Source organism: Podarcis erhardii, assembly GCF_964252035.2.
Source record: "Podarcis erhardii genome assembly, chromosome: 6".
In the NCBI taxonomy this organism is placed as follows: Eukaryota; Metazoa; Chordata; class Lepidosauria; order Squamata; family Lacertidae; genus Podarcis; species Podarcis erhardii.
Window position 1 is genome coordinate 33491640 of NC_138510.1, and position 25354 is coordinate 33516993.

Genomic DNA, 25354 nt, shown 5'->3' on the forward strand with positions numbered 1-25354 from the left:
TATGGCAGCCCACAGCCCAATCACAACATGCGTGCAGTGTTGCTTCTTTCTGAGCTGCAAGTTCTAGGGACAGGACAGGAATCCACTTCTGTTGCCGCCTGAGCTGCCTGCAGGGATGCTTTTGCATCTTGCTTGTTTTTGAGAAGTATAATTATCAACAGGGAGCGTGACAGAGAATGTGGTCTGTGGTCGGAGCCTCAGATGACAAGGTATCATCATGACGTAAAAACACACACACATCGGATTGCAAGGGTGGGAGTATGGTGACTCTGTGGTTGGCCACTTGCTCATGCCTTGCCTCTGCCCTTTTCTGTTTAAAAATCACACACACACTTTTGTGGGAATAGGAAAGGGTAGAGAAGGTGTGGCTGCCCAGCCCTGGCCTTCTCTTCGTGTTGCTGCCTTCCTTGGAAACTTGCAGGGCTCATGTACCTTAAGAAAAAAACATTTTTATGCAGGGTTGCTGGATGTGAATTAGGGAATCGGGGCTGGATTTTTAAAAGAGGGAATCAATGTTTACACTGAAATTCCTTCCTTCTTCTTCTCTTACATTCTCAAATATCTACCCCCCCCCTCCCAAGTTTTTGTTTTCTTAAAAGGCGGCATATAATGGGTTGATTTCATCTTTTTAGTTACATGATAAAATAATTGTGTTTCATAAATTACCAATCTTATATGGTAGGTGTAGAGAACGTTTGGCCCTCCAGCTATATGCTGAACTACAATTCCCATCTGCCCCAGCTGGCATGGCCAATGGACAGGGATGATGGGAACTGTGGTCCAGCAACATCTGGAGGGTCAAAATTTCCCCCTACACCTGCTATATAGTAATGATTGCAAGGATAATTTGTTCCAAGTACTGGAAGGGAATAGAGATACTCAAAACAGGAACATGAGAAAGTAGGTTGCATGAATAATAACAGTAGATAAACTCATACCATTTTTAAAGAACTAAAGATAACAGATAAAAATATAACTGATATAATGAAAACTGGCAACTATTATTTACAGAAACAAAAAAAAATTATGTATTTTAATTACATTTTATATATCACATTTTGAAAACTTTGAGATAGAAATTTTTTTGTATATAATTTTATGTTTACATTTACAAACCTTTTTTTTTAAAAAAGTGAGGGGGGGGAGTTTAAATCAGCAGGCTATCCATGAGGAAACTACGCCTTCTGGGAAGCCTCAGAAATTACCAGCATTTGAACAAAGTCCTTTAGGACTCCAAAGATGGGAGGACTCCCACCCCACCCCCCAGCATGGCATACAGACATCTGTTGAAGTTTGAGCAATGGACTAATTTGGAATTGTGGTTTCCTTAACTCTTCGCCCCCAAGATCTTTTTGACGTAGTTCTGGACGTTAACATGCAGCTGTGGAGCCGTGGCAGAAAATGTCTCCACAGCCAGCGCCTGTGCAGCCTCCGAGCCGCTCACCATGCCACGATAGATGGGCAGGGTGTACTTCTGCTTTCCCTGAAATCAAGCACAGAACGACAATGCATTAGAACGACTCACCACCAAAGCAGTGCTTACTCAATAGCCATTCAGTTTCACTTAGGTTTCACACTGCAACATTCTGTAATGCCCGAGTTCCTTCTGGTTTTGATGCAAAGATGAAACAGAAAAAAATCATGTGTGCTGAAAGATATATGCTGAATTTTGAGTGCTTTTCCAAACAGATAAGGGATGCAGGTGGCGCTGTGGGTTAAACCACAGAAACTAGGGCTTGCTGATCAGGAGGTTAGTGGTTCGAATCTCCGCGACGGGGTGAGCTCCTGTTGCTCAGTCCCTGCTCCTGCCAACCTAGCAGTTCGAAAGCACATCAAAGTGCAAGTAGATAAATAGGTACCACTCCAGCGGGAAGGTAAACGGCGTTTCCATGTGCTGCTCTGGTTCACCAGAAGCGGCTTAGTCATGCTGGCCACATGACCTGGAAGCTGTACACCGGCTCCCTTGGCCAACAAAGCGAGATGAGTGCCGCAACCCCAGAGCTGGCTACGACTGGACCTAACTGTAAGGCGTCCCTTTACCTTTACCAAATAGATAACCCATGTTACTTGTAGTCTATAATGGATATAATCTATCTGCTCAGTGGCCTGCAGCACCCCACAACTTCCTATGAAGGTTAGGATTTTTCTCTCTCTCCAAAACTTGCAGTAAGAAATCCTCATCAGCAACACGTTCCTTTTTTACATGCAACAGGCAAGATCATGCTTATCTACTTTCCAGTACACAGAAGCATTCAGAATGGCTGTTGTTTGGGAGAGGCCTTTGTGGCTAAACCAGGGATGGATGCTGATGCTGCTTAGAAGCGCTTTGACAGTTTAGTAGTATATTAATGACAGTTTAGTAGTATATTATGTGGCCTTCCAAACGTTGGTGGACTACAGATCCTGTCATTCCTGACCACTGGGCCACAATAGTTGAGCTGATGGGAGTCGGAGTCCAACAGCATGTGGGCAACCTACGTTTCTCCAACCCTGTGCTAAAAGTAGCACTCCCTGTTTTGTGGCAAGAGGCAGTTTTCACCACTAGTTTCTGAGGAGGAAGTGTTAGTTCTGGGATGGGCAGGACCAAGGAGATGGCGGGGAAAGGGCTGGCTGGCACCACACCAAGCCTGTGCCCCAGCTTCCAACCAAGACAAGGGATCAATCTACTATTCAGTGGGTAAAATACTATCTTGGCTGTGACTCCTAGAAGACCTACTTCCCGTCTTGCAGGCCTTTTCCCACCTGGTCTGAGAGGGCAGGGCACGGACTGACTCCAGCTACAAAAGCTGAAGCTGCTGAACAGACTCTTGGGCTGTGGTATAGTCTGGAGGCAGAGGGTTTGCTGCTGTTATCAATATTAATGTTTGTATCCTTATTTTAGCCCTTATTATGATTTAGGCGGAAATTGTTTAATTTGGTTGCATACTTTTGATGTTTTATTCATTGTTTCTGACTACTTTTGTTATGTCTATAATTTTGTATTTTTTCATGTTGCAAGCTGCCTTGAGCATGGTTTGAACTTTGGAAAGGGGGCATAGAAATACAATTATGTATGTTTGTAAAAGCTACAGGATCCACATGCCTCCGAACCAACATCACACAGACAGATCAACCACAAACCTGGCTGTGAAGGAAGTCTTTCACTTTGCCAAACTCCGCCTCATGGTTGTTCTTGAGGAGAATCTGGCACCAACGGAGGCGCAGCTCTGCATTCTGTGCTTTGGAGATCTTGCTGTACATGGCACTCATCTTCTCAATGTTCCCTTCGCATGAAATGAGAGTTCAGGGTCATTCACTCCCAGAACAGAAGGGAAATTAGCATAGCAAAAGTAGGCAAAAGCACTATGTTCCAATTACTCTTTTTCTGAATGGTCACTGTGCTCATCTTGTTCACCAGCCTTTGCCAGTGCCATCCAGCTGTTTTACACTACAATTCCCATCTGCCTCAGATAACAATATCTGGAGGGTACAAAGTATGCAAAGGCAATTGTATACATGAGCTTTGCATTAAAATGTCTCAGACTAGAAATTTCCTCCACTGTCTTTTTAAGGTATCCCTCTGGAAGCTATTGTGTTGTATTTTTTCTAGCCACAGGCAGAGGGGAGGCATGATCACATGCTTTTATGGCCACAGAAAGTGTCTTGAACCAAAGGTGAACACTTCTGAAAGTTCTGCAAGCACCATCTTGGTAGTCAAGATAACCCCACAATAGGTAGTTTTGTAACCATGAGTCCATATATAATTGGTTTGCTTTGATGCTATCCTCATCTGTGGGCCTGAGGTGCTGGGCTCTGAGCCCGAAAGGGGAACTAACTGAAGATATGGGTATTTGCCACCTATGCCCTCATGTGGTCAAGAGAAGCAATGGGGAGCCCCAGCCAAAGTGACGTATGCTGCTTTGTGTATTAAAAAAGGCATGTTTGCTTGGGGGTGGACAAGCCATCTCATTGCTGTGGTGTCCGTCCATGCATAAATACCGTATTTTTCTGTGTATAAGACTATATTTCCCCCCAAATTTTTAATGTTTAAAATTGGGGGTCATCTTATACATGGAATGTTTAAAATATTTATTTCTTAATTGGGTTCAAAAAATAGGGGTCGTCTTATACATGGGGGCGTCTTATAGACTGAAAAATACGGTACGCTCTACCCTCACCCCCAAATGCTCCAAGTTATTCCATCCCATGCTCTAATCTCTAGTTCTTGGGAGTCACCTGGCTTGCATCTCAATGTCAACAACATTTATTCACAGTGCAACGATTCCCTCTGCCACGCTCAAAGAGTAATCTTACCATCTGGCAGTGGGGATTTCGCCAAGATCTTATCCAGGAAATAGACCACCTGGAAGGTTTTCCAAGTCGAAACATCTACTGCTCTAATTGCCTGCATGTCGCAGTCAGGAGATGCCCAGAGCTCTGCCAGGTTCTCAGCTGGCTTCATCAACTCCTCCCCAGGTGAAAGGTCAGGAAGGTATGGGGGCCAACCAGGAGTGTTCAGCCACCGATCAAACTCAAAGCCTGCCATGGAAACAAGGGAAATGAGAAAAGGGAAGCTTGTTGGACTCAATACTGGAAGTTCTTAAGTTACTAACAACCTGTTTATTCATCCTGGTTTGCCTGCACAAAGCTTACATGGTGGTTAGACTAGGTCCATTCTTTACTGAGTGTTTGTTCTGATTTGTTTACGGAGTGGTTATACCACTATAAGCATTCAACAGCATTCACTTCATTGAGCCAGGGCACACGTTACTTTCACTGCATCAAGAGTCTCCATGCTCCTGCCAGCAGTTAACTAAATGTCTGGCAGAACAACCCTCTGGATTGCAAAACATTATTCACTTTTGGACAGAGGAAAGATGACCAGAGGAACCATGGGTCAGTGGGAACGTGCATGGTTTATAGCAGTGATGGCTAATGTATGGCCCTCCAGGTGTTGCTGTACTTTCATTCCCATCATCACTGACAACTGGCCCTGCTGGCAGGGGCTGATGGGAGTCGGAGTCCAATAAAATCTGCAGGTCTGCAGATCCCTCGCCTCACAGGCATAATGTATTAAGTTGATCCTTAGCATCAGCTCTTTGCCAGAAAACTTAAGACAGTTATTGACAATCAGCTTCATATGACTGCTATGCCCCAGGTAGCAGAATTCCAGCTAGAAGCCCAGCTCAGATGTTTAGCAACTGTTCTCTTATTACCATCCTCAATGCATTTGGCTAGTAACCAGATCCAATATCTTTTAAAGGTAGCAGGAGCTCTGCCAGACTTTGGCCCTTCAAAACTAACAGACAAGATGTGTACTTTGGAAATGCAACCTAAGGAATAAAGGCAATGAATCATGGGTGGAGAGAGTCAACATGGTGAGCTAAATCTAGAAAAAGGCAGCATGAAAGCATGGGGAACACTGGGAGGAATGTTCACTCCTAATCACCTTGACTGTAAGGAAGAATTGCTGCCCAAAGCTTTGTGCCAATTCAGAATGATGCTTCTCTAAGCAGTTATACTTGGCTAATATTCTGGAGATGTTTTTTGCAACTGGAGAGTATGCAAAGGATGGACGTTTTTGCCATCTTAAAAAGTGTCTTTGGAGAACTGGGAAAGAGACACTTGCCACCTCCAAGATTTACGTAAAAGTTACGTGCTTGGTCCTGAAATTATGGACAAATATCTAAAAAGTAGGAAGTGTTGCCGACCTGGAATGGTATCTACCCCTTTCTTCTTCAGCTCTGGGAAATAATTCAAGTAGAACTCTAGTGCTTCATCTGCTGTGATGCTCTGAAACTTGAATTGGTTGACATACGCCTGCCAGAGAGAGAGATTTCCCTAAATTAAACTGTGGTCTGAATGGTGCACCTTTAACATTTCACCACTCATGAGTAACTCTTTCAGCAAAGAACTTCAGCTCATGTTCAGCCTGCAATTACCTGCTCCAACGGGTATCTTTGGAGAATTTCTTAAGTGCAACATGCATGGCTGACGACTTTGCTCCCCTCTTAAGGAAAGCTACAGCTTAAGATAAATCTCTCAGAAACAGCTTCTCTGTGACAAGTTATTCAGCTTCCATGACTTCATGTTTCAGTTCCAAGCAACGTGGGATGCTACAGCTTACTTTCTGATGTTATTACCAGTGCTTGCCCAGGAACATCCCTTGCAAACATACAGGGAATCCTTTTTGGCCCAGTGGACTTGATCATTATTTGGGCCCACCCCATTGGCCAGCTTTGAGAGGTGTGCGGGGCAGCCCACCTAACATCATCATGATGTCAGATGATTGAAAGATGGGTTCTTCTGCTCACTGTCAAAGTCCCTTGTGCAGTGAATAGGGCTGGAAAAACTGCTTCCTTTCCCTTATAGGGGCCAGGCACCCACAAAATACAGGGGCAGCCATGCAAGCACCACACACAGTGGAAAGAGCACGAAGTTCAGGCAGGGGGTGGTGGAAGAGAGAGCGTGGAGCTTGGGCCCCGCCCCATGGTATGATGTCATGACACTACTGTGTGTGTCATGATGTCAAGGCGTGTGCATCATGATGTCATGGCGTGGGCGGGTCATGCTGGGCACCCACAGTGTAGGGCCCAATTCGGCGCCATTGCCCATTGGGAAAGTAGCTGCACACCCAATCCAGCCATGTTTCTAACTGCCCCATATCTGATGTCATATAGGACAGGTGGGCATGATTTAGAGATACCATCCTCATGGTCCCAATGCAGCCCGTGGAACAGAGGTTGCGCATTCCTATCCTAGAGGAAGCCAATTTCCCAAGACTCCCATGAAGCACAGACAAGTCCCAGGCTAACATACAGTACCTGGAGGAAAGCATCAAACTTCTTCTGGTCCCCGACAAGGTGAGCAAGGTAGGAGACAAAACAGTAGCCCTTTTCATAAGGGGTTTCATTATAGGTGTCCTCAGGATCAACACCTGGGCAGAAGAAACAACTAGCATAAGATTTACAACACCCAATTACCAGTATTACAAAAGGAAAAGCCTTATTAGAAATGACTGAGCCACATTAAGCCACAACCCAAATTTCTGTATATAACTGATTATTCAGATTTCTTTCCTTGAACACAAGGAAACAATGATGTGACTTGAATCCATAGGCACTGGACCAATACAGACCTGGCTCTATTTTCACTCTGAGCTTGTTGAGGGGATGGTCTTCTCCAGTGTTGTCCATATGTTGGCGAAGCAAAGCCCTCCCTGTGGCAGCTTCTAAGCAAGTATAAGCAGCACCTGAGTTTAGGGGACAAGCAAAGGAAGAAGCTGAGCTAGTGCTTTTAAGCTCCTGGCCATCAAACCAAACTGCCTGCTTGATAGTCTGGCATCAGTCATTAATATGTGGTAAAGATTATTTGGAGCACAACATCACTGTTACTGGAGAAAAAAGAACCCAGTTGAGACCTGCAGGCTGATCCCACTAGAAACACAACAGAAGCAACCCTTTCTTGTTAACCATTAGCAAGTGTGTGATGTCTTTCTTCCAAATGGAATTCTGAAAAGGAAATTCAAATTATTCAGGGTGACACATGGAACACTCCCGTCAGGAAGCTACACCCCTCAGGAACGCAGATGGGAGCATCTGGCAGCATTCCTAGCATCAAGCTCTCTCTGCACCTGGAAAGTGAATGCCAGGTGGAAAGTTTCTTCAGCCTAGCCTACACAAAACAACGCCTTAGTTGAAGTTGTACAATACTGTGAAGACTGCAGGGTGTATAGTACAATAGGCACCAAGACAAAAGAACTTAAAAATATTTTAATAGTATATTCATATGAAGTTAGTGCTACAGATAACTTCAGTTTTCAGCTTTATCCCACCAGCATACTTTATATGTGTTCTCAGTGTGACAAAGCAGGCTGCTGCCTATGCAAATTCTGACCACAGTAAACCTGATTGGTCTTTTTGGCATTATGAACTAACATAACTACTCTTCCTTAATAAAAATGAGGATGATCAACTCATCCTCACAGTCAATCTCATGCTAAGAATTCTCACTACCCAGGGAGACAGCCAGATTCAAAATCACACTGAGTAGCATCACCCATACTGAATTCATCCTTCCTCTACTAAGTATTCAAGAGGATATGACTCCTGGAATGGAGTAGCTCAGAAAAGGGCTTGGCTGGCACACTGAACAGGAGCATTCCACACTTTTTTGGGGGGGGGATACATGTCCCACATGTATACCACCATCACCTCAATTTTAACTCATGAGCTATTGCTGCAATCTGCTCTGATTGTATATTTTATCTTTATGAACACTGATTTTATTGTGTTATGTGAGCTGGTCTTTGACTGTAATAAATTATCTATCTATCTACCATCATCACCCTTATCCTTATAATGAGAATGTGTTTGTGTTATGTTTGGGTTTTTTTTCAAAAAGAAGCTCTTGTTCTGGTTCATGAATTTACATATTGATGTTTGTATTTAACTGCTCTGGATGCTAATTGTAGAAGAGCAGAATATATCAAGGCACCATGGACATTGCCCAACAGGTAACTCACCATAAATTTCTTTAGTGATCCTCCTCTGTGCATACATAGTGAAGCCTTCATTCAGCCAAAACTCCCCCCAATGGGCGTTGGTGACCAGATTGCCAAACCAGCTATGCGAGATCTCGTGGATGATCACATCTGCTAGGGAGCGATCGCCGGCCAACAGGCATGGAGTCACAAAGGTGATACAGGGGTTCTCCATCCCCCCGAAAGGGAACGAGGGAGGCATAAACAGAACATCGTACCTGCCAAAAGCAAAGCTTGTGATCAAGGAGACAGCATCTGTCAAGAGGCTCTGCGCCTCCCCAGACAGTATTCCAGTGGTTTTTCTTTAAGGAAGGGATGGGGGGATCCAGTAGCCCCTGTTTGTGGACTCTCAACACCCAATAGCACTGGCCAACATAGCCATTGGTAAGGGATGCTGGAAGCTGTAGCCCAACAACACCTAGAGGGTCCCTGATTTAAGGAATAATAATATCCTGCTGTTACTCCACTTTAGTGTGTGAGTGTGGCAGTGGTTTGCCCCCAGGTTTCAGGTACCAGAATACAAATTTGCCAAAAAGGCTCAGCAATATTCAGGGTTCTGTGCACTTGAAGCACAGTGCAGTTTGACTGGTGGATGCCATCAACCAGAATTCACATTCACTCAAGAGTGGGGAATTGCTGCTTGCTCATCTTCAGCTAAAGTTCACAGAAGATAGGAAACCACCTTAGAGCAGGCCAGACCACATATCCATCAAGACTGCACTGTGCAAGTGGACTGTGGGTCATGAAAGCTTATGCAACAATAATGTGCTCGTCCCTCAAGGGCTACAGGTCTGCTGCTGCTGCAGCAGACTAACATGACTTCCCCTCTAGAAACTGACCAGCATTATTACTTGAGACTCGCAGGAGTTCCCTGGCAGAGGTCTTTCACATCACTTGTTATTGCATCCTTTTATCTGGAGATGCCAGGGATTAAACTTGGGACCTTCCGCATGCAATGCATGTGTCCCACCACCAATTTAGTCTCAGCCCAAAGACTGAAGTGTGACTCAAGGGATTTAAGAACATGAATGATCTGCCTTAGCCAAGTCACACCATTGATCCACCCAGGTCAGTACTGCCTACTTTAGTGACTTATGAGTGGTTCCCAGGGTTTAGATGAAGCGTCCTTCCTAGCTGTACCTGGAAATGCCAGAGATTGTACTTCTGTATGCAAGGCAGGTGCTCTTACCATTGAGCTATAGCTTTTCCTGGTTCAGATAAGCTGACTTAAGGAAAGGATAAAATGTATGACATCTCTATGCCCAATCTGGGATCAATGGATGCATGTTTGCAAAGACTTCAAGGGAAGCCTTCCCTGAAGCAGCAAGACATACCTTTCCCATACATATGGTCCAAAAAGCTTCTCTCCCGTACTAAGAAACTCTTCAATCACACCATCGTACTCTTTCTTAGCAGCCTCAATCAGGCAGGGCTCAGCCCATACATGGCTCCTAGCATGGGATGAAAACAAATGGGTGGAAATGTAAGAAACTGGAAATTGGAAGAAAACACCCTAAGTCACATAAGTCACATAAACAGCAACACATTCATTAACGTCAATTTGTTAAGGAGTCACTCCCATGGTTGCTTGTGGGAGATAAGAAGGCATTCTGTACTGCATATGAAGAAGCCATTCTAGTAGTGAAAGGGCTTTCTTCCACATCAAAATATAAAAGTTACAATAATGGAAGTTGGAGTCCAGCATGCCTGGAAGGCCATGGGTTTCGCTAGATGCTGCTTATCAGCCTATCTACGCAGAGATAGGCAGGGACTCCAGAAATTCCAGCTTGCAGCAAGAGCCTGTTGTCTTACATTGGAGGAATATAATTAGTTTGTTTAATTGTTCTGTCATTTAACTTCTAATTACTGCCTTAATTCTTTTGGTAGCCTTACTGTTAGTCATTTTGAAGATTTCTTTTAAAGCTAACAATACGGCTGATCAAACAGTAAGGCAGACATAAAGCAATGCGGTGGCTCATCTGTATCCCTGCAGCCAGCCACGCTCTTACCTGGGTCCAACTTCAGCAGAAACTATGTCCCCAACAACCAGGGCAACCAGATAGGATGGGATGCGCAGAGGCATCTTGAAGTAGAAAGTGTTGTCCTTCTGCTTCTCCCGGGTAACTGCACTCATCACTGCTGTGAAACCCTCAGGGACCTAACAGACAAACAAAAGCAGGCTTGTTGCGCAATGAAAAGGAGCACTTGCTGATTGGGGATGGGTCTTGTTTCAAGTATATCACACTCTTCCTCCAATGTGCTTGAGGCGGCATGCATGGCCCTCCTCCCCCACTCCGTGTTTCACCTTCACAACAGTCCTGGGTTAGGTTTGGTGAGGAAGGTTAGACTGAGAGAAAGCTGGGATAGCTCAGTCGGTAGAACATGAGACTCTCAATCTCAGGGTTGTGGGTTTGAGTTCCACGTTGGGCAAGAGAGTCCTGCATTGCAGAGTGCTGGACTTAGATGACCCTCATGGTCCCTTCCAATTCCATGAACCAACTGGCTCAAATTCACCCAGTGAGATACAGAATACAGATGGAAAAGCTGCTGGGAGACAGGCCTGACTAGAGGACCAGAGGATGGCAAGACTGGGCCTTTGTTAGGGCCCCAAGTCTAGAAGAGGGTCTACCTCCCTAGGAGTGGCAGGGGGTGGGGGAGAAGGCAGCAGCGGAATGGGTAACGGCTCTTGTGAGGCTTGGGCTGTGGAAGCAGTGGCAGGGATTCTGCTGCTTGAGGCCGCTGCCTCACCCAGCCAAACAATAGTGCCGGCCCTGGCTTACCTTTATAAGAGCAGAGTATGTACTTTTAACGGCAGGGGTGTCAAAGCAAGGGAAAAAGCTCCTATTCAGAACAGCTTGGCCTTGCGTGTACATATAGGGCTTCTGCTTCCCTGCTGTCTGCTCAGGAGTAAGCCAACACACCTAGCAAGAGACAAAAGACAGTTCTTCCGTGAGAAGTGGGATACTTTACCTGGATGTGTGCAGAGTACGTGATCTTGACAGCCGGGGTGTGAAAGCCAGGGAAAAGGGACCTGTTGAGCACAGGAAAGCCAGAGGTGTAAAGAAACGGCTTCTCCTTCTGGGCAGTTTGATAAGAATCCAGAAAGGAGATCTATAAGAGGAGGTACAGGATCAAGCTGTCATTTCTGTTCTGCCTTCAGTTGCTATTAGCCAACAAGCACTAGAATCTGCACACGACCCAAATACTCTAACACAAAGTTCCCTGGGATTTCCCAGCATGGGATGTTCCAGATCTTCAAGTTTTCAAGAGAGCACCTATGAACTATTTCTAAGATGTGCACAGTCAGCACTCACCAATGTGCAGCTCTTGGACTTCTTCAAGGTGTACATTAATGTAATCAGGACTGGGCAGAGGTCCAAAGAAATAAAGGCATTTTCTTCTTCTTACAAACAGCCTTAATGCAGGTATTAGGTTTTACAAAGCGGTGGTTTGTGAAATGCTAAATCCAAAAATTATCCAAGGAAATGTATCAGTGCAATTATAGGTGTGTGGGATGGGGGAATCAGATCATGGCTGTAGGTGGAAGTCCTAACTATTTCCTTCATGTAGCTTTCCTGATCTAAATGCCTCCCAGGCTCCTATTTTTCTCTGTGGAACAAGCATACAAGGACCATAATGGGTATAAAACAAATAGGAGGTAGAGAGGTTGATTCAGATTGAGGAGATGGATCAGCAAAGAGGGTCAAACCCCCTTCACCTGCACTAAACCTCAGGCTTGATTCCTACCCCCACCATCCTGATGGCTCCAACAACCGAGATTCGTATTACTGGTTTTCCACATCCCGTTTAGTTCAACCCAGTATCCCTGTGAATTGGGAGAACATGTTCACAGACAGCTTTGCAGTTCACAAAATCCATCCAGAGTAAAACGACATCCCTCTTCTGGTTTTGTGCTTGAAATATAGATTGGAATATTCACTTCACTGAAGATACATTTGAAAGCAGGGGAGAGGGGGGGCTTCACTGTTACTACAAGTACAAAAGGCTGTTTAAAACGCATTAAGATGTAAGAATAGGCCTACCAATTCACTCACCATGGGGAGGGTTTAGCATTCTCGTCATGAGTGTGACACCCTACAATTCTCTTGTTCAGTACTACTGACTGCATGGAACTGTAACGATTACACTGAGAGTCCTCCCTTCCATTACTGTGAGCTGATATCCCCGCGCAAGTGGAGACTTCTGCTAAATTTTACTGTCTGGGGGATGCCAAACACCAGGCTAAATTCAGCAGGCTTGGAGATGGCTGGGATTGAACCTAGACCCTTCTGCTTGCAAGGTTGAGCTACGTTCCATAAGGAAAGATGTCCACAGGCAGTAAGTAACATCCCACACGGAAGGACAAGAGCAAGAAAGGCAAGTTCACTTCCTTTCCCTTGCCAAAGCTCCTGAATAATGAGGGAAAGGGACAATTATGAAAATCAGGATCGGTGGTGCAATAGCAGAGCAATGGCATCACTGCAGCCCAGGCACACCTAGGCATGCCTTTAGCTTTGGAACGCAGCCCATGAAGATCTAAGGAAGAAAAAACATGATGCTGAGGGCAGCACGCCTGAGCATGTGCAGAGTGTATATTTCCCCGCTCCTGAGCTACTGCTGCCAGCAAACCTCTCTCCCCATTAAGAGGAAGGGCTTTCGGGTCCAAAGGCGCAACGCTTCCCGCCCTCGGCTGGGGGAAGGGACCGGGGCAGATCCGCGCGCCCTCCGGCTCCGCCCGCCTCTCTCCCCGACTCACCCCGGGCCCCGCTCCGGCTCGATAGGCGATCTCCAGCACCACCGTGTCCCCGCACGTCAGAGGCTCCGGCAGGGTGACGTGCAGCGCCGAGCCGTAGCTGGCGAACGGGCGGCTCTGGAAGGCGAGCGGCCTCAGCGCGCCTGGCTGCGGGCCCTGCCCTTCGCCGCAGCGGCTCCCCGGCGGCGCCAGCCCGGCGCCTTCCACCTCGACGCTGGGGTGCGAGTCCAGCACCACTTCGCTGGCGCGGTCCCGCAGGCATGTCAGCTCCAGGCGGACGCAGCCTTGCAAGTGCCCCGAGCCGGACGGCCCGAAGTGCGCGCTCAGCGCCAGGTGCAGGTGCCGGAGCTGGAAGGAGTCCGCGCTGCAAGCCGACGCCGCGTCCCGGGCCGCCGCCATCGCCCAGAAAGAGGCCAGCCCAAGCGGCGGAAAGGCGGACGAGGCTCAGCCCACGGGGCGGAGCGAGCAGAGCGCTTTCAAAGCGCCCGGCGGGCCGCGCTCGCGTCGGATCTGTTGCCCGCAGAGCGGATTTCTCGGCTCCTTTGGGGGCGCTGCCCTTCTCTCTTGTTGAAAACAGGCAGCCCTGTGTCAGGAAGCTTTCAGTGGGTCATGTTCTGCTGTGCTTTAGAATGGCTGGGGCAGCCAAGTCAGATGGGCGGGATACAAAGAATAAATTATTATTATTATTATTATTATTATGGGTTTTTATTTCCTTTTCATTGATCTGTATATCCTACTGACTCTTCGCAGCTAAATTCAAAATCAATAAACATTTAAAAAAAGTAGTGAAAGTGACAGCTGCTTCTTTGAAGAAAGCCCAACTATTGCAGTACTACTAATAATTATAGAGTAGTGGGCAGAAGCGTAGCCCCTCTTTCCAAGTAGTAAAAGCAAAGATGTAATTACATGTACGCTCAAGCTTCTATCTTCTTATGTGGAAAAAGAAGCAGACAGGAGGACGCAAAGACAAGCCAATACTGTAGGTGTTTGGCCTGGTGAAAGAAGGTGTGTCTGAGGAGGTGTGGCCTGCAGGGATAGAGGCGGGGCCTGGAAGGACATATTTGGGTTCAGGCCTGATGTTCCTTATCGCTGACCTACGTATGGACAGCGAAATACACACACACACACACACACACACACACACACAGTGCTTTTTCCCTAAAGAATATGTTTAGGGGTACTCTCATTCTGACTCAAGAAAACCACCATTTTATAGTTCAAATCGGGGAAAATAAATACAGTAAATGGAAAAATAAATACAGTAAATGGACAAAAGTACAAAGATTCACAAAATGTTTAGGGGTATGTGTAGCCCTGTGTCCCCCAGAAAAAAGCACTGTGTGTGTGTACAGCATGATTTCATGTTTTTACCTATATGAAAAAATAATTACGTTTCATAAATTACTAACCTTACATAGCAGGCATGGGGAACCTTTGGCCCTCCAGATATTGCTGAACTACAACTCCCATCAGCCCCAGCAAGCATGGCCAATGACCAGGGATAATGGGAGATGTAGTCAAGTAACAGCTGCGTGCTCTAAGGTTCCCCACATCTGCTATATGGTAACTGTTCCAAGGATCATTTATGTGAAGTATTGGAAAGCGACAGAGATACAACAGAGCCAGGAAGGTGTTCTGGTTAGAGTGTTAGAGCAGGATTGGGGAGATCAGGGTTCTAATCCCCACTTAGTCTTGAAGCTCACTGGGTGACCTTGAACTAGTTGCTGTCTCTCAGATTAATTTACCCAGCCTTGGAGATTAAATGTTATTCATTTATTTTATTTTATTTTTATTTGTCACATTTTGGATACCTGGAAATAAAATTAGATAGACAAGATTTCTTTCTTTCATTTACAACTCATAAAAACCTGAAAAGGTTCAATTCAGCAGACTACCTGTGAGGGGGCTGCACTTCAGGGAAGCCCCCCAAATTACCAGCATTTGAACAAAGTCCTTTAGGACTCTGAAGATGGCGGGGCCTTGCCCCTAACCCATGAAGCCTGGAAAGAGAGTTGATAAACAATGGACAGCTTTAGAATTATGATTTTCCTCTTAGTTTCCTTAATCCCCAAGACCTTCTTGACATAGTTCTGCACATTAACATGGAGCTGTGGAGCCGTGGCAGAAAATGTCTCCACAGCCAGCGCCGGGTAAGTCTCCGAGGCTCTCACCCTGGGCAGGGTGCACTTCTGCTTTCCTTGATATCATGCACAGAATGACTCATCAGCAAAGTAGTGTTCAGCAGCCTGCAGCGCCCAGCAACTTCCTACAAAGCAGGCTAGGAATTTTTTCTCCAAAACCTACACTAAGAAATCCTCATCCGTCACACATTCCTCTTTAACATGCAGCAGGTGAGATCATGCTTATCCAATTTCCAGTACACAGAAGCATTCAGAATGATTTATTTGGGAGGTACTTTCATTGCTAAAAGAGGGATATTGCAACTACTTAGAAGCACCTAAGAGAAGCTTCTGGGACCTGGGTGGTGCTGTGGGTTAAACCACAGAGCCTAGGGCTTGCTGATCAGAAGGTTGGTGGTTCGAATCCCCACGACAGGGTGAGCTCCCGTTGCTCGGTCCCAGCTCCTGCCAACCTAGCAGTTCGAAAGCACGTCAAAATGCAAGTAGCTAAATAGGTACCGCTCTGGTGGGAATGTAAACGGTGTTTCCGTGTGCTGCTCTGGTTTGCCAGAAGCGGCTTAGTCATGCTGGCCACATGACCTGGAAGCTGTACGCCGGCTCCCTCGGCCAATAAAGCGAGATGAGCGCCACAACCCCAGAGTCAGTCACAACTTGACCTAATGGTCAGGGGTCCCTTTACCTTTACCTTTAAGAGATGCTTCTAGAGATCCTATCATCATTGGCCACACAGGGGTCAGCAAACTTTTTCAGCAGGGGGCCGGTCCACTGTCCCTCAGACCTTGTGGGGGGCCGGTCTATTTTTTTGGGGGGGGGGAAATGAACGAATTCCTGTGCCCCATAAGTAAGCCAGAGATTAATTTAAAATAAAAGCACACATTCTACTCATGTAAAAACACCAGGCAGGCACCGCAAATAACCCAGAGATGCATTTTAAATAAAAGGACACATTCTACTGATGTAAAAACAAGCTGATTCCTGGACCTTCTGCCAGCCGCATTTAGAAGACAATTGGGCCAAATCCTTCCCCCGGGCCTTAGTTTGCCTACCCATGCACTAGCTGGTGTTGAAGTTATTTAATGTTACATAAAATGGTGCATAATTGTAATTGTGTTGTATTTTAAGTTACTGTGAAACATGTATGATATGATGAAGGCTTGTATTTTTCCATTGCAAAGATGGGGTGGGCTAGTTTTCACGACTGAGTCATGGGTTTTTGGATAGAATTTCAGTGTGTTTACTTAGGTTAATGAAGTAGCCCTCTTCACTCACGAGTCATGAGTTGTTTTGCAAGCAGACACAGATCTCCTCTAGGCATTGCCCAACATGCAAGCAAGCCAGAAACAGAGGAGGACAGAGTTCATTTTGATTTTAAGGTGAAAAGCACTGGTTTTGGGCAAAGATATGTTCTAGAGCATTATACTGTACTGGGATCAGTATATGTAAGAAGACAAATGTATAACTGAGAAAATTGTATTGGTGTGGTTTTTTTGTGGTTTTTTTTGCAATGTTTAAATCAAGTTTCTGCAAGCTTTAAAACTCGATTCTTTTTCATATATTTATGATTTTATTGAGATTATTATCGTAAATTAAAGCAAAGAAAGAAGAAAAAAGAAAGAATAGAAAGTGGGAGAGAAAATGCATTAAAAACATTTTAAAAGGCAGAGGAAAGCAGCAATAACAAAATAACCATAAAATAAAATTAAACAAAACAAAACTATATGGTATATATGTAGATGGATAAACTTATTGTTTCCCACAAATATATGTCAATCCATGTGTCTCTATGGTTTTGACAAATACATTCCAAATATCATTAAATTTGTCCATGCCTAATCTTCGTCTGAAGGCGATCATGGGTTGCAAGTTCCAGCTCAATGCTTATATCTCATACCTCACCTAATTCAGCCCTGAACTCCTGTAAAGAAAGTTACTCTCACACACATACACACACACAAATGTAAGTATTCTGTTCTGGTTGCCAAGCAACTCACAGAGCTTCAACTATTATCTTTTGCTTCCAACAAGTAACTACAGCTTCAAGGCTGAATATATCTATTGAAAGCTAAAATGTTCCAACTACATTACTTGACTTTTAAAAGACTAGAGTAGAATAAAGAGGTTTGTTGTTGTTGTTTTTTTAAAAAAAGCATAATAAATGAATATATCATAAGCATAAATGGCAAAGTTAAGCCCACTGTACCTGGAGACAGACAGTCAGGCCGTGTATCCATAGCAGTGACCAGAGGATTAATGACAGCTGGGACGAGTACAGAGGGAATAAATGCCATGGCACATCTGCATCAGCACAACTGGATACCTTCATCTGCCCCAGCTGCAACAAAACATGTCTCTCCCACATCGCTCTCTACAGCCACAGCATGTGCTGCAAAGTTCCAGTGGTTCAGCTTCACTCCGGAAGACAAACACTTCCATTGTCTCCCAAGACAGATGGATGCCAACAACAAATGTTTCTAACAAACATTAACTTGCCAGGTTGCCAAATATGCAAATTGGCCCTAGATCAGGGTTGCCATCTTACTAAGACCATGTTTAACAATGAAAGATGCATTTTAATAGTGGCAATAGCCTTACCCACCATGAATTTATCTAATCCCCTTTTAAAACAACCTGATGATGGGGGGGGGACACACATGATTGCCTCTTTTGTAGCAAAGTCCATACCTGAACTATCTGCTGTGTGACAAAATGTTTTCTTTTGTCTGTCCTGAATATCCCATCATTCAACTTTGGTGGATGACCCCAATACCCAGTATTATTTGTATGAGAGAGGTAAATGCTTTTCTGTCTACCTTCTCCACACTGCAAAATTTTATACATCTCCCTTATGTTCCCTCACTTACTTGCATTTTTTCTAAACCAGATAGCCTCAAACATTATAATATTTCCTTGTGTAGTGGAAGCATATAATGCTTCCAGACCTTTGATCATTTTGGTGGTCTTTTTATGCACCTTTTCCAGCTATGAAATATCTTGGTGTTATGGGTTGTTGTTGTTGTTTTAAAGTGTGGCAACCAGACATGAATGCACAGTGTGATCTCTTCATAGATTTGCATTATGATCTTGGCAGGTTTTTTTGCTTTGATCCCTAGCAGGTCCTTTTCACCGCAACAGCACACAGAGGATGTTTTCCTAAATTTAACTGACCTCTCCACCACAAACCCCAAGATCTCTTTCCCGGCCAGTCACCGCTGGCTGAGATCCCATCAGTCTTTAGGTGAAGTTAGGATTAGTTTGCCACAGAGTAGGTTCTAATCTTCGAAAGAAGGGGATGGAAATATATACGGCTGAAATCCTAACCATTTCTACTCCCAAGTAACCCCCACTGAATTCAAAGGGGTTTACTCAAAGGGAAGCCGAATGAGGATAATTATTATTATTATGATTATGATGATTATGATGATTATTTATTCCCCGCCCATCTGGCTGGGTTTCCCCAGCCACTCTGGGCGGCTTCCAACCAAATCTTAAAAACAAGACAGCGTGAGACATTTAAAAACTTCCCTAAACAGGGCCGCCTTCAGTTGTCCTTTAAAAGTAAAATAGTTGTTTATTGCCTTGACATCTGCTGGGAGGGCGTTCCACAGGGCAGGTGCCACTACCGAGAAGGCCCTCTGCCTGGTTCCCTGTAACATGGCTTCTCGCAGTGAGGGAACCGCCCTCGGTGCTGGACCTCAGTGTCCGGACTGGATGATGTGGGTGGAGACACTCCTTCAGGATTTCAGCCTGTGCCACCCTTAAAAGTTTCTGCAGCCAGTTTGCATCCTCTCCCCCAACAACCAAGTTTTGACTACTGCGTTTAGCATAGGCTGCCAGCAGGTGTCACTGTAACCACACCTTGAGTTGTTCTAGGGAAGGGATCATTCCGCCTCTCTCTTATTTTGCTGGAGTCAGCAGAGACCATATTATGGTGATGAATGAGACGCATCTGGTTTAGATATCAAGGCTCACCTCCCCCCCATCTCATTTGTGGCCTTTCTCTTGCTTTTATTATTAAACTGTTGTTTTATATTTTCTCTATCAAAGGTAGAAGAATATGAAGCTGAAGGTCTAACAAAGCAGGAAGCCCACACTCCTGCTTCCTGCCTTTGGATTTGAAAAGGCGGTATTGCCTAGTGGTCAAACCAGGGATGGCAAAAGTGTGGCCTTGAAGATATTGCTGGGCTGCAATGCTGATCGCCCCTGGAGGCAGGGTGGGGCTGGTGATAATCTAACCATATCTGGAGGGCTATAGGTTAGCCACCATGTGTAACAAAAGTGAGGCATCATGATCTAGACAGAGGTGATTTAACTGTATTCACACTCTGTGTGTAACAGGGATCAAGGCCATGGGCCTATCTAGTCGAGCATCCTGTTCCCACAGTGGCCAATCAGGTGCTGCGGGAAACTCACAAGCACAACCTGAACACTTTCCATTTCACTTCTGAGGGGAAGCGGGCGTGTTGTGCAATTGTGACAAATAACCTTAAATTGCATGGAATGTGACTGAATCCCACTTGGAAATGGAGACAGCCTGCAAGTGCCCAAACAGTCAGGAAAGGCAAGATCTGAGCATCAGGAGTCAGAGGCTCCTGTTTACTCTGTGTCCAGTGCTCTCCCACTGATGGTTTGGGAAGTCATGTGCACGCAACATGAGCCCCAATCCACATTTATCCTACTACGAAATACAATGTGTTTCTGTGTCTTCTCTCTCCCAAACAGTGGGCAACTTAGATACACATCAAACCGTGCTGATTTGCAACTGTGGTTTGAAATGCAGCCCATAAAAAACAACCTCACTTACTTTAAGCTGATAGCGTGCACACAGTCAGGGAACAGGAAACCAATAGTTCAATCTGATAATATCATTGAAGCTCAATCGCAGAGGAAACAAACTTTGCCTGTGGGCTGAGATTAGCCAGTTCTCATGCCATTGTAGTCAAAGTTTAATCAGAGCCTGGGCTAAGACCCTCTGCCTACTTTTAAAGCCAGAGCTCAGCTCTAAATATGTGACACAGTGCCCCTGAGCATGTGCAGAGTGCACCTCCTTTCCCACTGAGTGAGTGCATCTTCATCTTAAATTCAGGGGAAGGACTTCTGGGTCAAAGGGTATGGTATTCAGGGAGACATAGAATCATATAACTGTAGGGTTGGGAAGGGACCCTGAGTGTCATCTAGTCGAACCCCCTGCAATGCATAAATCTTTTGCCCAATTTGGACCTTGAACTCACAACCCTGAGATTAAGAATCTCATACTTACCCTGTATTTTTATCATATGTATCACCCTGAGAGCTTGTGAGGAAGGGCAGCATATAAATTGAATAAATAAATAAATAATAAAATAAATAATGCTCTGCCGACTGAGCTACCCCAGACATTTGTGTCTCCTTAAAATTAATGAATAAATCACTTGTGGTCATGTGGTACCTTGAATGCTTAACCAGAAATGGGTGAGCCTGCAGTGTGGCACAGCAACTGCTTCCCTGGTCAGGAAATGTCACAACCAGGCAGTGTTGGCTGGTGTTGTTTGGGACTGGTAGGGTGGAATGCAGGGAGACCAACAGTAGGGGGAGCCAGAGATAAAGACAGATGGAGACAACTATTTCTAGCTTTGTCCTCATCTTCTGACCTTCTGAGTTTTACAAGGGCAACACCTAGACTAGGGAAGAGGATGCTGACAGCTGGGGCCACCCCATAGGCTGGTTGTGAGTATGAAGGCAGGCAGGTGGGGGCTGGCTGAAGGCAGACTGAGACTGGCGAGGCAGCATCCTAGTCATCCTAAACTAAAGCATTCACCATGGATTATGTCCTGCTGAGCGTGATAAACTGGACATATTTTAGCCAGACGTTATGGCTTTAGTGGATGGAAGATTTGACTCTCTAACCCAGGGGTCGGCAAGGCTTACCGGGCATGGGCTGGATCACACCTGCAGAGATCCTTCTCTGGACTGGCACAGCGCAATGCCAGAAATCGTGTCTGCGCATGTCTGCGGTGCCGGAAATCACTTCTGCCCATGCCCAGACACCCAAAATTGTGCCTGCGCAGAAGCGATTTCCAGCATCTGGGCATGCTCAGAAGTGATTTCTGGAGCCGTGGAAGAAAGTCCCTTCACCGCGTTGCGACGGTTTAGGGACTCACCAAGTGGGCGGCTTGGCTTGGGGGCCGGTTAAACGGCCTCCGTGTGGTGCTTCCAGCCCATGGGCCTGAGGTTGCCGACCCCTGCTCTAACCACCAGCACCCGTGTAGCCAGTCCTGTTTGGTTCAGTTGAAGGATCCACAGCTAAGACATGGGACTCTCAGCGTTGGAACAGCACTAAGGGCTCCATGTCCGGCAGATCAGGGAGCATGTGGGCTGCATGCTATGACACAATGGGACCCTTGTGCTCCTTGTGTGGTGGGTGAAAGGTCAATGCTGAATTCTGGTGCAGAGATGGGAACAGAGTTTCTCTGAGAGCAGTGAGAGTCTTGCATCTGTCACCAAATAGGGGATGAGCTCCTTAAAGAGAAGCAAGGCAGGAATCTCAACTAAGTCATCCATGAGGGATGGCTACCCAACCTCTGCTGAAAAACCTTCAAGGAAGGAGATCTCACCACCTCCCAAGGGAGTCCATTCCACTCTCAAACAGCTCTTGCTGTCAGAAAGTTTAGTGGGAATCTCCTTTCTCATAAGTTTAAGTTCCTTTCTCTCAACTTTGCGCTGGACTAGCAGTGATGTTGGTCAATAAACTGAGATGGCACAGTTGACTCAAGGGGTCACCAAGCACTGCTGACCAAATGCCCACTCCCCAATCTCCTACTATTTACTCCTTGCAAGCTCTGGTATATATACTGCTGCAAAGGCGGCAGGCTACGAAATATACCACTGACTGTATGGAGCTTTCTTTTCTGAACTCATCTGGCCTCTGTTTTGGCAGTACCTGTGCTAAATGACTTTTAAACAAGTCAGACTTCAGTATGAGTGAGTGGACCCTCTTCTGGAACTGTCAGTTTGCTTGGCCAGGGCTTGAATGCCATTGGCTAAATTGTTTGGTATGTGGAGACAACTTGGGGATTATAGAATATGGGTTGGGAAGATGCAGAGAAATGATCACGGTTGGCTTAGCAGCTGTCCACTACAATCCAGCAAGGATGCAGTGTGCCTGAGGAGACTAAATCTAGAATCCTATGTGTGCCTACTTGTGAGTAAAGTACACAGTAGGAATTAATTCTGATTACCGTAGATATCTGGAGGATACGCGTCTGGAAACAAGCCACCATCAGCTGAGAAGCTGCTAGCATCATACATCCCTCAGTTAATTAATAGATAAATTCTTTTTTAATACCAGGTTGCAGCATGCAGATTTTTCCAGCAGTGTACCAGGGGAGTTCTGCTGGCATGCCATTCTGTTGGTATAACTTCCATCTCCTCCAGCAAAGCAGCAGAAGACCACTTTCTTGGCCACTGTAATTCTAGTACAGTATAGGATTGCACCCTAAATCCCCAAATCATAAAGGGAATCTGGGACAAGTTGTTACTGAACTAGCTTCCTCCCAGGAGAAATGTATAAAGATGGGCATCAGACTGTGGCTTCTGAATCAGATCCCAGGCATGGCCAACGCCAAGGGAGCAATCATATGGCTAAAATGAAATGAATGGAGGTTCTCAAACACCATCTGCAGGCCTGCCTGCTTGTTTAACTGTGTTTTTAAGCCTTTGATTTGAACTGTTGTGATTTTAAGGTTTTTATTGTTTTTAATGTGCTTTTAGTGCAAGTCACCTTAAGTTACCTTGCAGAAAAAGGGGCCAACAAATACAATAATAAGCTGTTTTGCCAATTAACTCTGCTGGCCTTTAAAGGATCTTTAGTCAATATATGAGAGGAAAGATATTTTTATTTGAACAGGATAGGAAAACCTCCTCCAACAGCAACAACCAAAAGCCCTCAAACAGTAAACCTTCTTACAATGAGAAACAACCCGAAAGGAACTGTTCCCCCCACCAGACCTTCACCCTCATACAACACAAGCTCCAACCCTGAGAAGCTTCAACAGAATTTGGTCTATCACCCTCTTCCCCCTGACCACATTGCCCTCTACTATTTATACCTGCCTCAACCAGGTGGGACTGGATATCTCCACAGCCGCCACCTGTGGCTCCTAATCAGGGCAATGAAGCCCCAGCTGGGCCACCCTTGAAGGCAGCAGTGCTCCTGCAAGGACTCACAGGAAGGGTTGGCTGCATAATGCCAAACCTACACCTCCTCGGTTTTCCTTCCACATTTTCTACTACATAGGCATAGTAATAATAATTCTCATTATGCCACAGACTGCTGCCACAAAACACCTTGCCTTCAGCACTCCTCTCACAATGCACTTTGATTCCACTATTCTTCTCATTCTTCTGTGACTCAGCAAGGTAAGGCACCAACTCCCTTGCAGTCTGTCTCTTTGCTTATTGAATTAGGGTCATTCTTCGTTCTAAAGTACATGGATGTACGAACTAGCCGCTTAACGTGCACCTATATAAGCACCCAGTGCTTTTTTTCTAAAAAAAATGTTTAAGGGTACTGTCGTTTTCCTACTCATATTGAAACACTGCCCCTCAATTAGGCCAAACTTAGATTCAAACGTAAAACTAATTTCCAAATATTCAGATAACCTGCCAGGTTCTTTATTTTGTTCTTCTTATCTCTAAAACTAGCCCTGCTAGTGACCTTGTTGAAATTCTGACAGCATAGTGACAACAAGGAGTCTGGTGGATGATCATCTGGTCCAGAACTCTTGCTGTTGCATGCAAAGTGCCAGTAGCTTCATCCTGATCAAGGAAAGTGTGGATCGTGGCTATTAATGGTGAAAAGATTTGGGCTGGAGGACCTTAACTGTGGAGCTAACCCTGAGAGACAGACAGTGGTACACACTGTATCTTGGACACATACTGATGAGAGTATGTTCCATATAGTGTTGCCCCAGTTGTCAGGAATTCAGAGGCAAGGAATACAATGGAGTATGGTAGCTAGAATGAGGTGGGAACAATGGCATTTCCCCCAAAACATTCAAAGCTGTGTTGTACAGGATCGAGCTTATTGGCCCATTTAGGCAGCTGTTTTCCAGGGTCTTAGGCAGAAAGTCCCCTACAGCAGGCTTCCTCAACCTCAGCCCTCCAGTTGTTTTTGGCTACAACTCCCATGATCCCTAGCTAGCAGGACCAGTGGTCAGGGATGCTGGGAACTGTAGTCTCAAAACATCTGGAGGGCTGAGGTTGAGGAAGCCTGTCCTACAGACTCTTGTAGTGAGGGCTGGGGGGGGGGGTGATATATCCTTCAACAGAAGCACAACCTCAAATGTTGATATCTGGAATGATATTACCTAAAGAGTAAACACCATGTCCTTGTTTTGCAAGCAACTAATTATCTGAACGTAGGAAGTCTGGAGAGCAGCATCCAGGCCCATTCAAATGGGTGGGCATTGCACAAGAGCAGGATTGTGGTCTTGTGCAGGCTCTGTTCATTTGAGAGATGTTTTCACAGGAGAAATCCTTGCCAGACTGTATTCCTTGATAAGCGGAAGGGAGTGGTGTCACTTGGAATTTTTCTTCTTCTACATCTTGGGCTGGTACTGCTCCCTTCTCTGCTGTTTTCCTAAGGACTTTCCCAGACAACCAGTTGCTTGCAAAATAAGAGCATCGTCTGTGCTCTTTTATGGTAAGGTATCCAAATGCCTTTCTTCAACTTTGCTTGAGATTATGGAATAGACCCATTTCTCCAGCACTCGGGACTGTCAATATTTTGTTGCTGGGGAAATGCTGGTTTTTTCTCCAGATATAGTGCATTCATTGTGATTGCAATTATTGTGTGCAATGTGGCCGTGTAACTGTCCCCGGGACCTTTGGGAGGGTGTCTATGCTGTGAATGATTATGGAGGGCACAATTGCACACAACCCCACCCTGAAATGAAACACTGT

The 25354-nt window shown here is 45.5% G+C and overlaps 1 protein-coding gene and 1 long non-coding RNA gene across 3 annotated transcripts; both read right to left on the reverse strand.

Moving 5' to 3' along the window:
* Positions 1-1024: 1024 nt before the first annotated feature.
* Positions 1025-13688, reverse strand: RNPEP (arginyl aminopeptidase). 2 transcript variants are annotated; one of them, XM_081867009.1, is made up of 11 exons: positions 13278-13688; positions 11302-11442; positions 10531-10679; positions 9856-9972; positions 8504-8739; positions 7118-7231; positions 6804-6916; positions 5691-5799; positions 4294-4518; positions 3121-3263; positions 1025-1483 (listed from the first exon to the last, which is right to left on the reverse strand). In XM_081867009.1, exons 1-11 carry the CDS (start codon positions 13671-13673, stop codon positions 1328-1330), a joined length of 1899 nt encoding a protein of 632 aa, XP_081723135.1. In that variant the 5' UTR covers positions 13674-13688; the 3' UTR covers positions 1025-1327. The 2 variants fall into 2 exon arrangements, with proteins under 2 accessions (XP_081723135.1, XP_081723136.1); XM_081867010.1 differs by lacking the exon at positions 11302-11442 and adding an exon at positions 11492-11632.
* Positions 8161-8497, reverse strand: LOC309344562. Its single transcript, XR_014157770.1, has 2 exons — positions 8327-8497; positions 8161-8192 (listed from the first exon to the last, which is right to left on the reverse strand). It is a non-coding gene; the product is annotated as an uncharacterized lncRNA (long non-coding RNA).
* Positions 13689-25354: the final 11666 nt, after the last annotated feature.

Excerpts from the sequence above, each read along its gene's own strand:
- RNPEP (XM_081867009.1), bottom strand. The coding sequence starts at position 13,673 with ATGGCGGCGGCCCGGGACGCGGCGTCGGCTTGCAGCGCGGACTCCTTC. Across the intron at positions 8,740-9,855 it reads GGACCATATGTATGGGAAAG|GTACGATGTTCTGTTTATGC; the intron begins GTATGTCTTGCT and ends TGCTTTTGGCAG. Across the intron at positions 4,519-5,690 it reads AGGGGTAGATACCATTCCAG|GCTTTGAGTTTGATCGGTGG; the intron begins GTCGGCAACACT and ends TTTCCATGGCAG.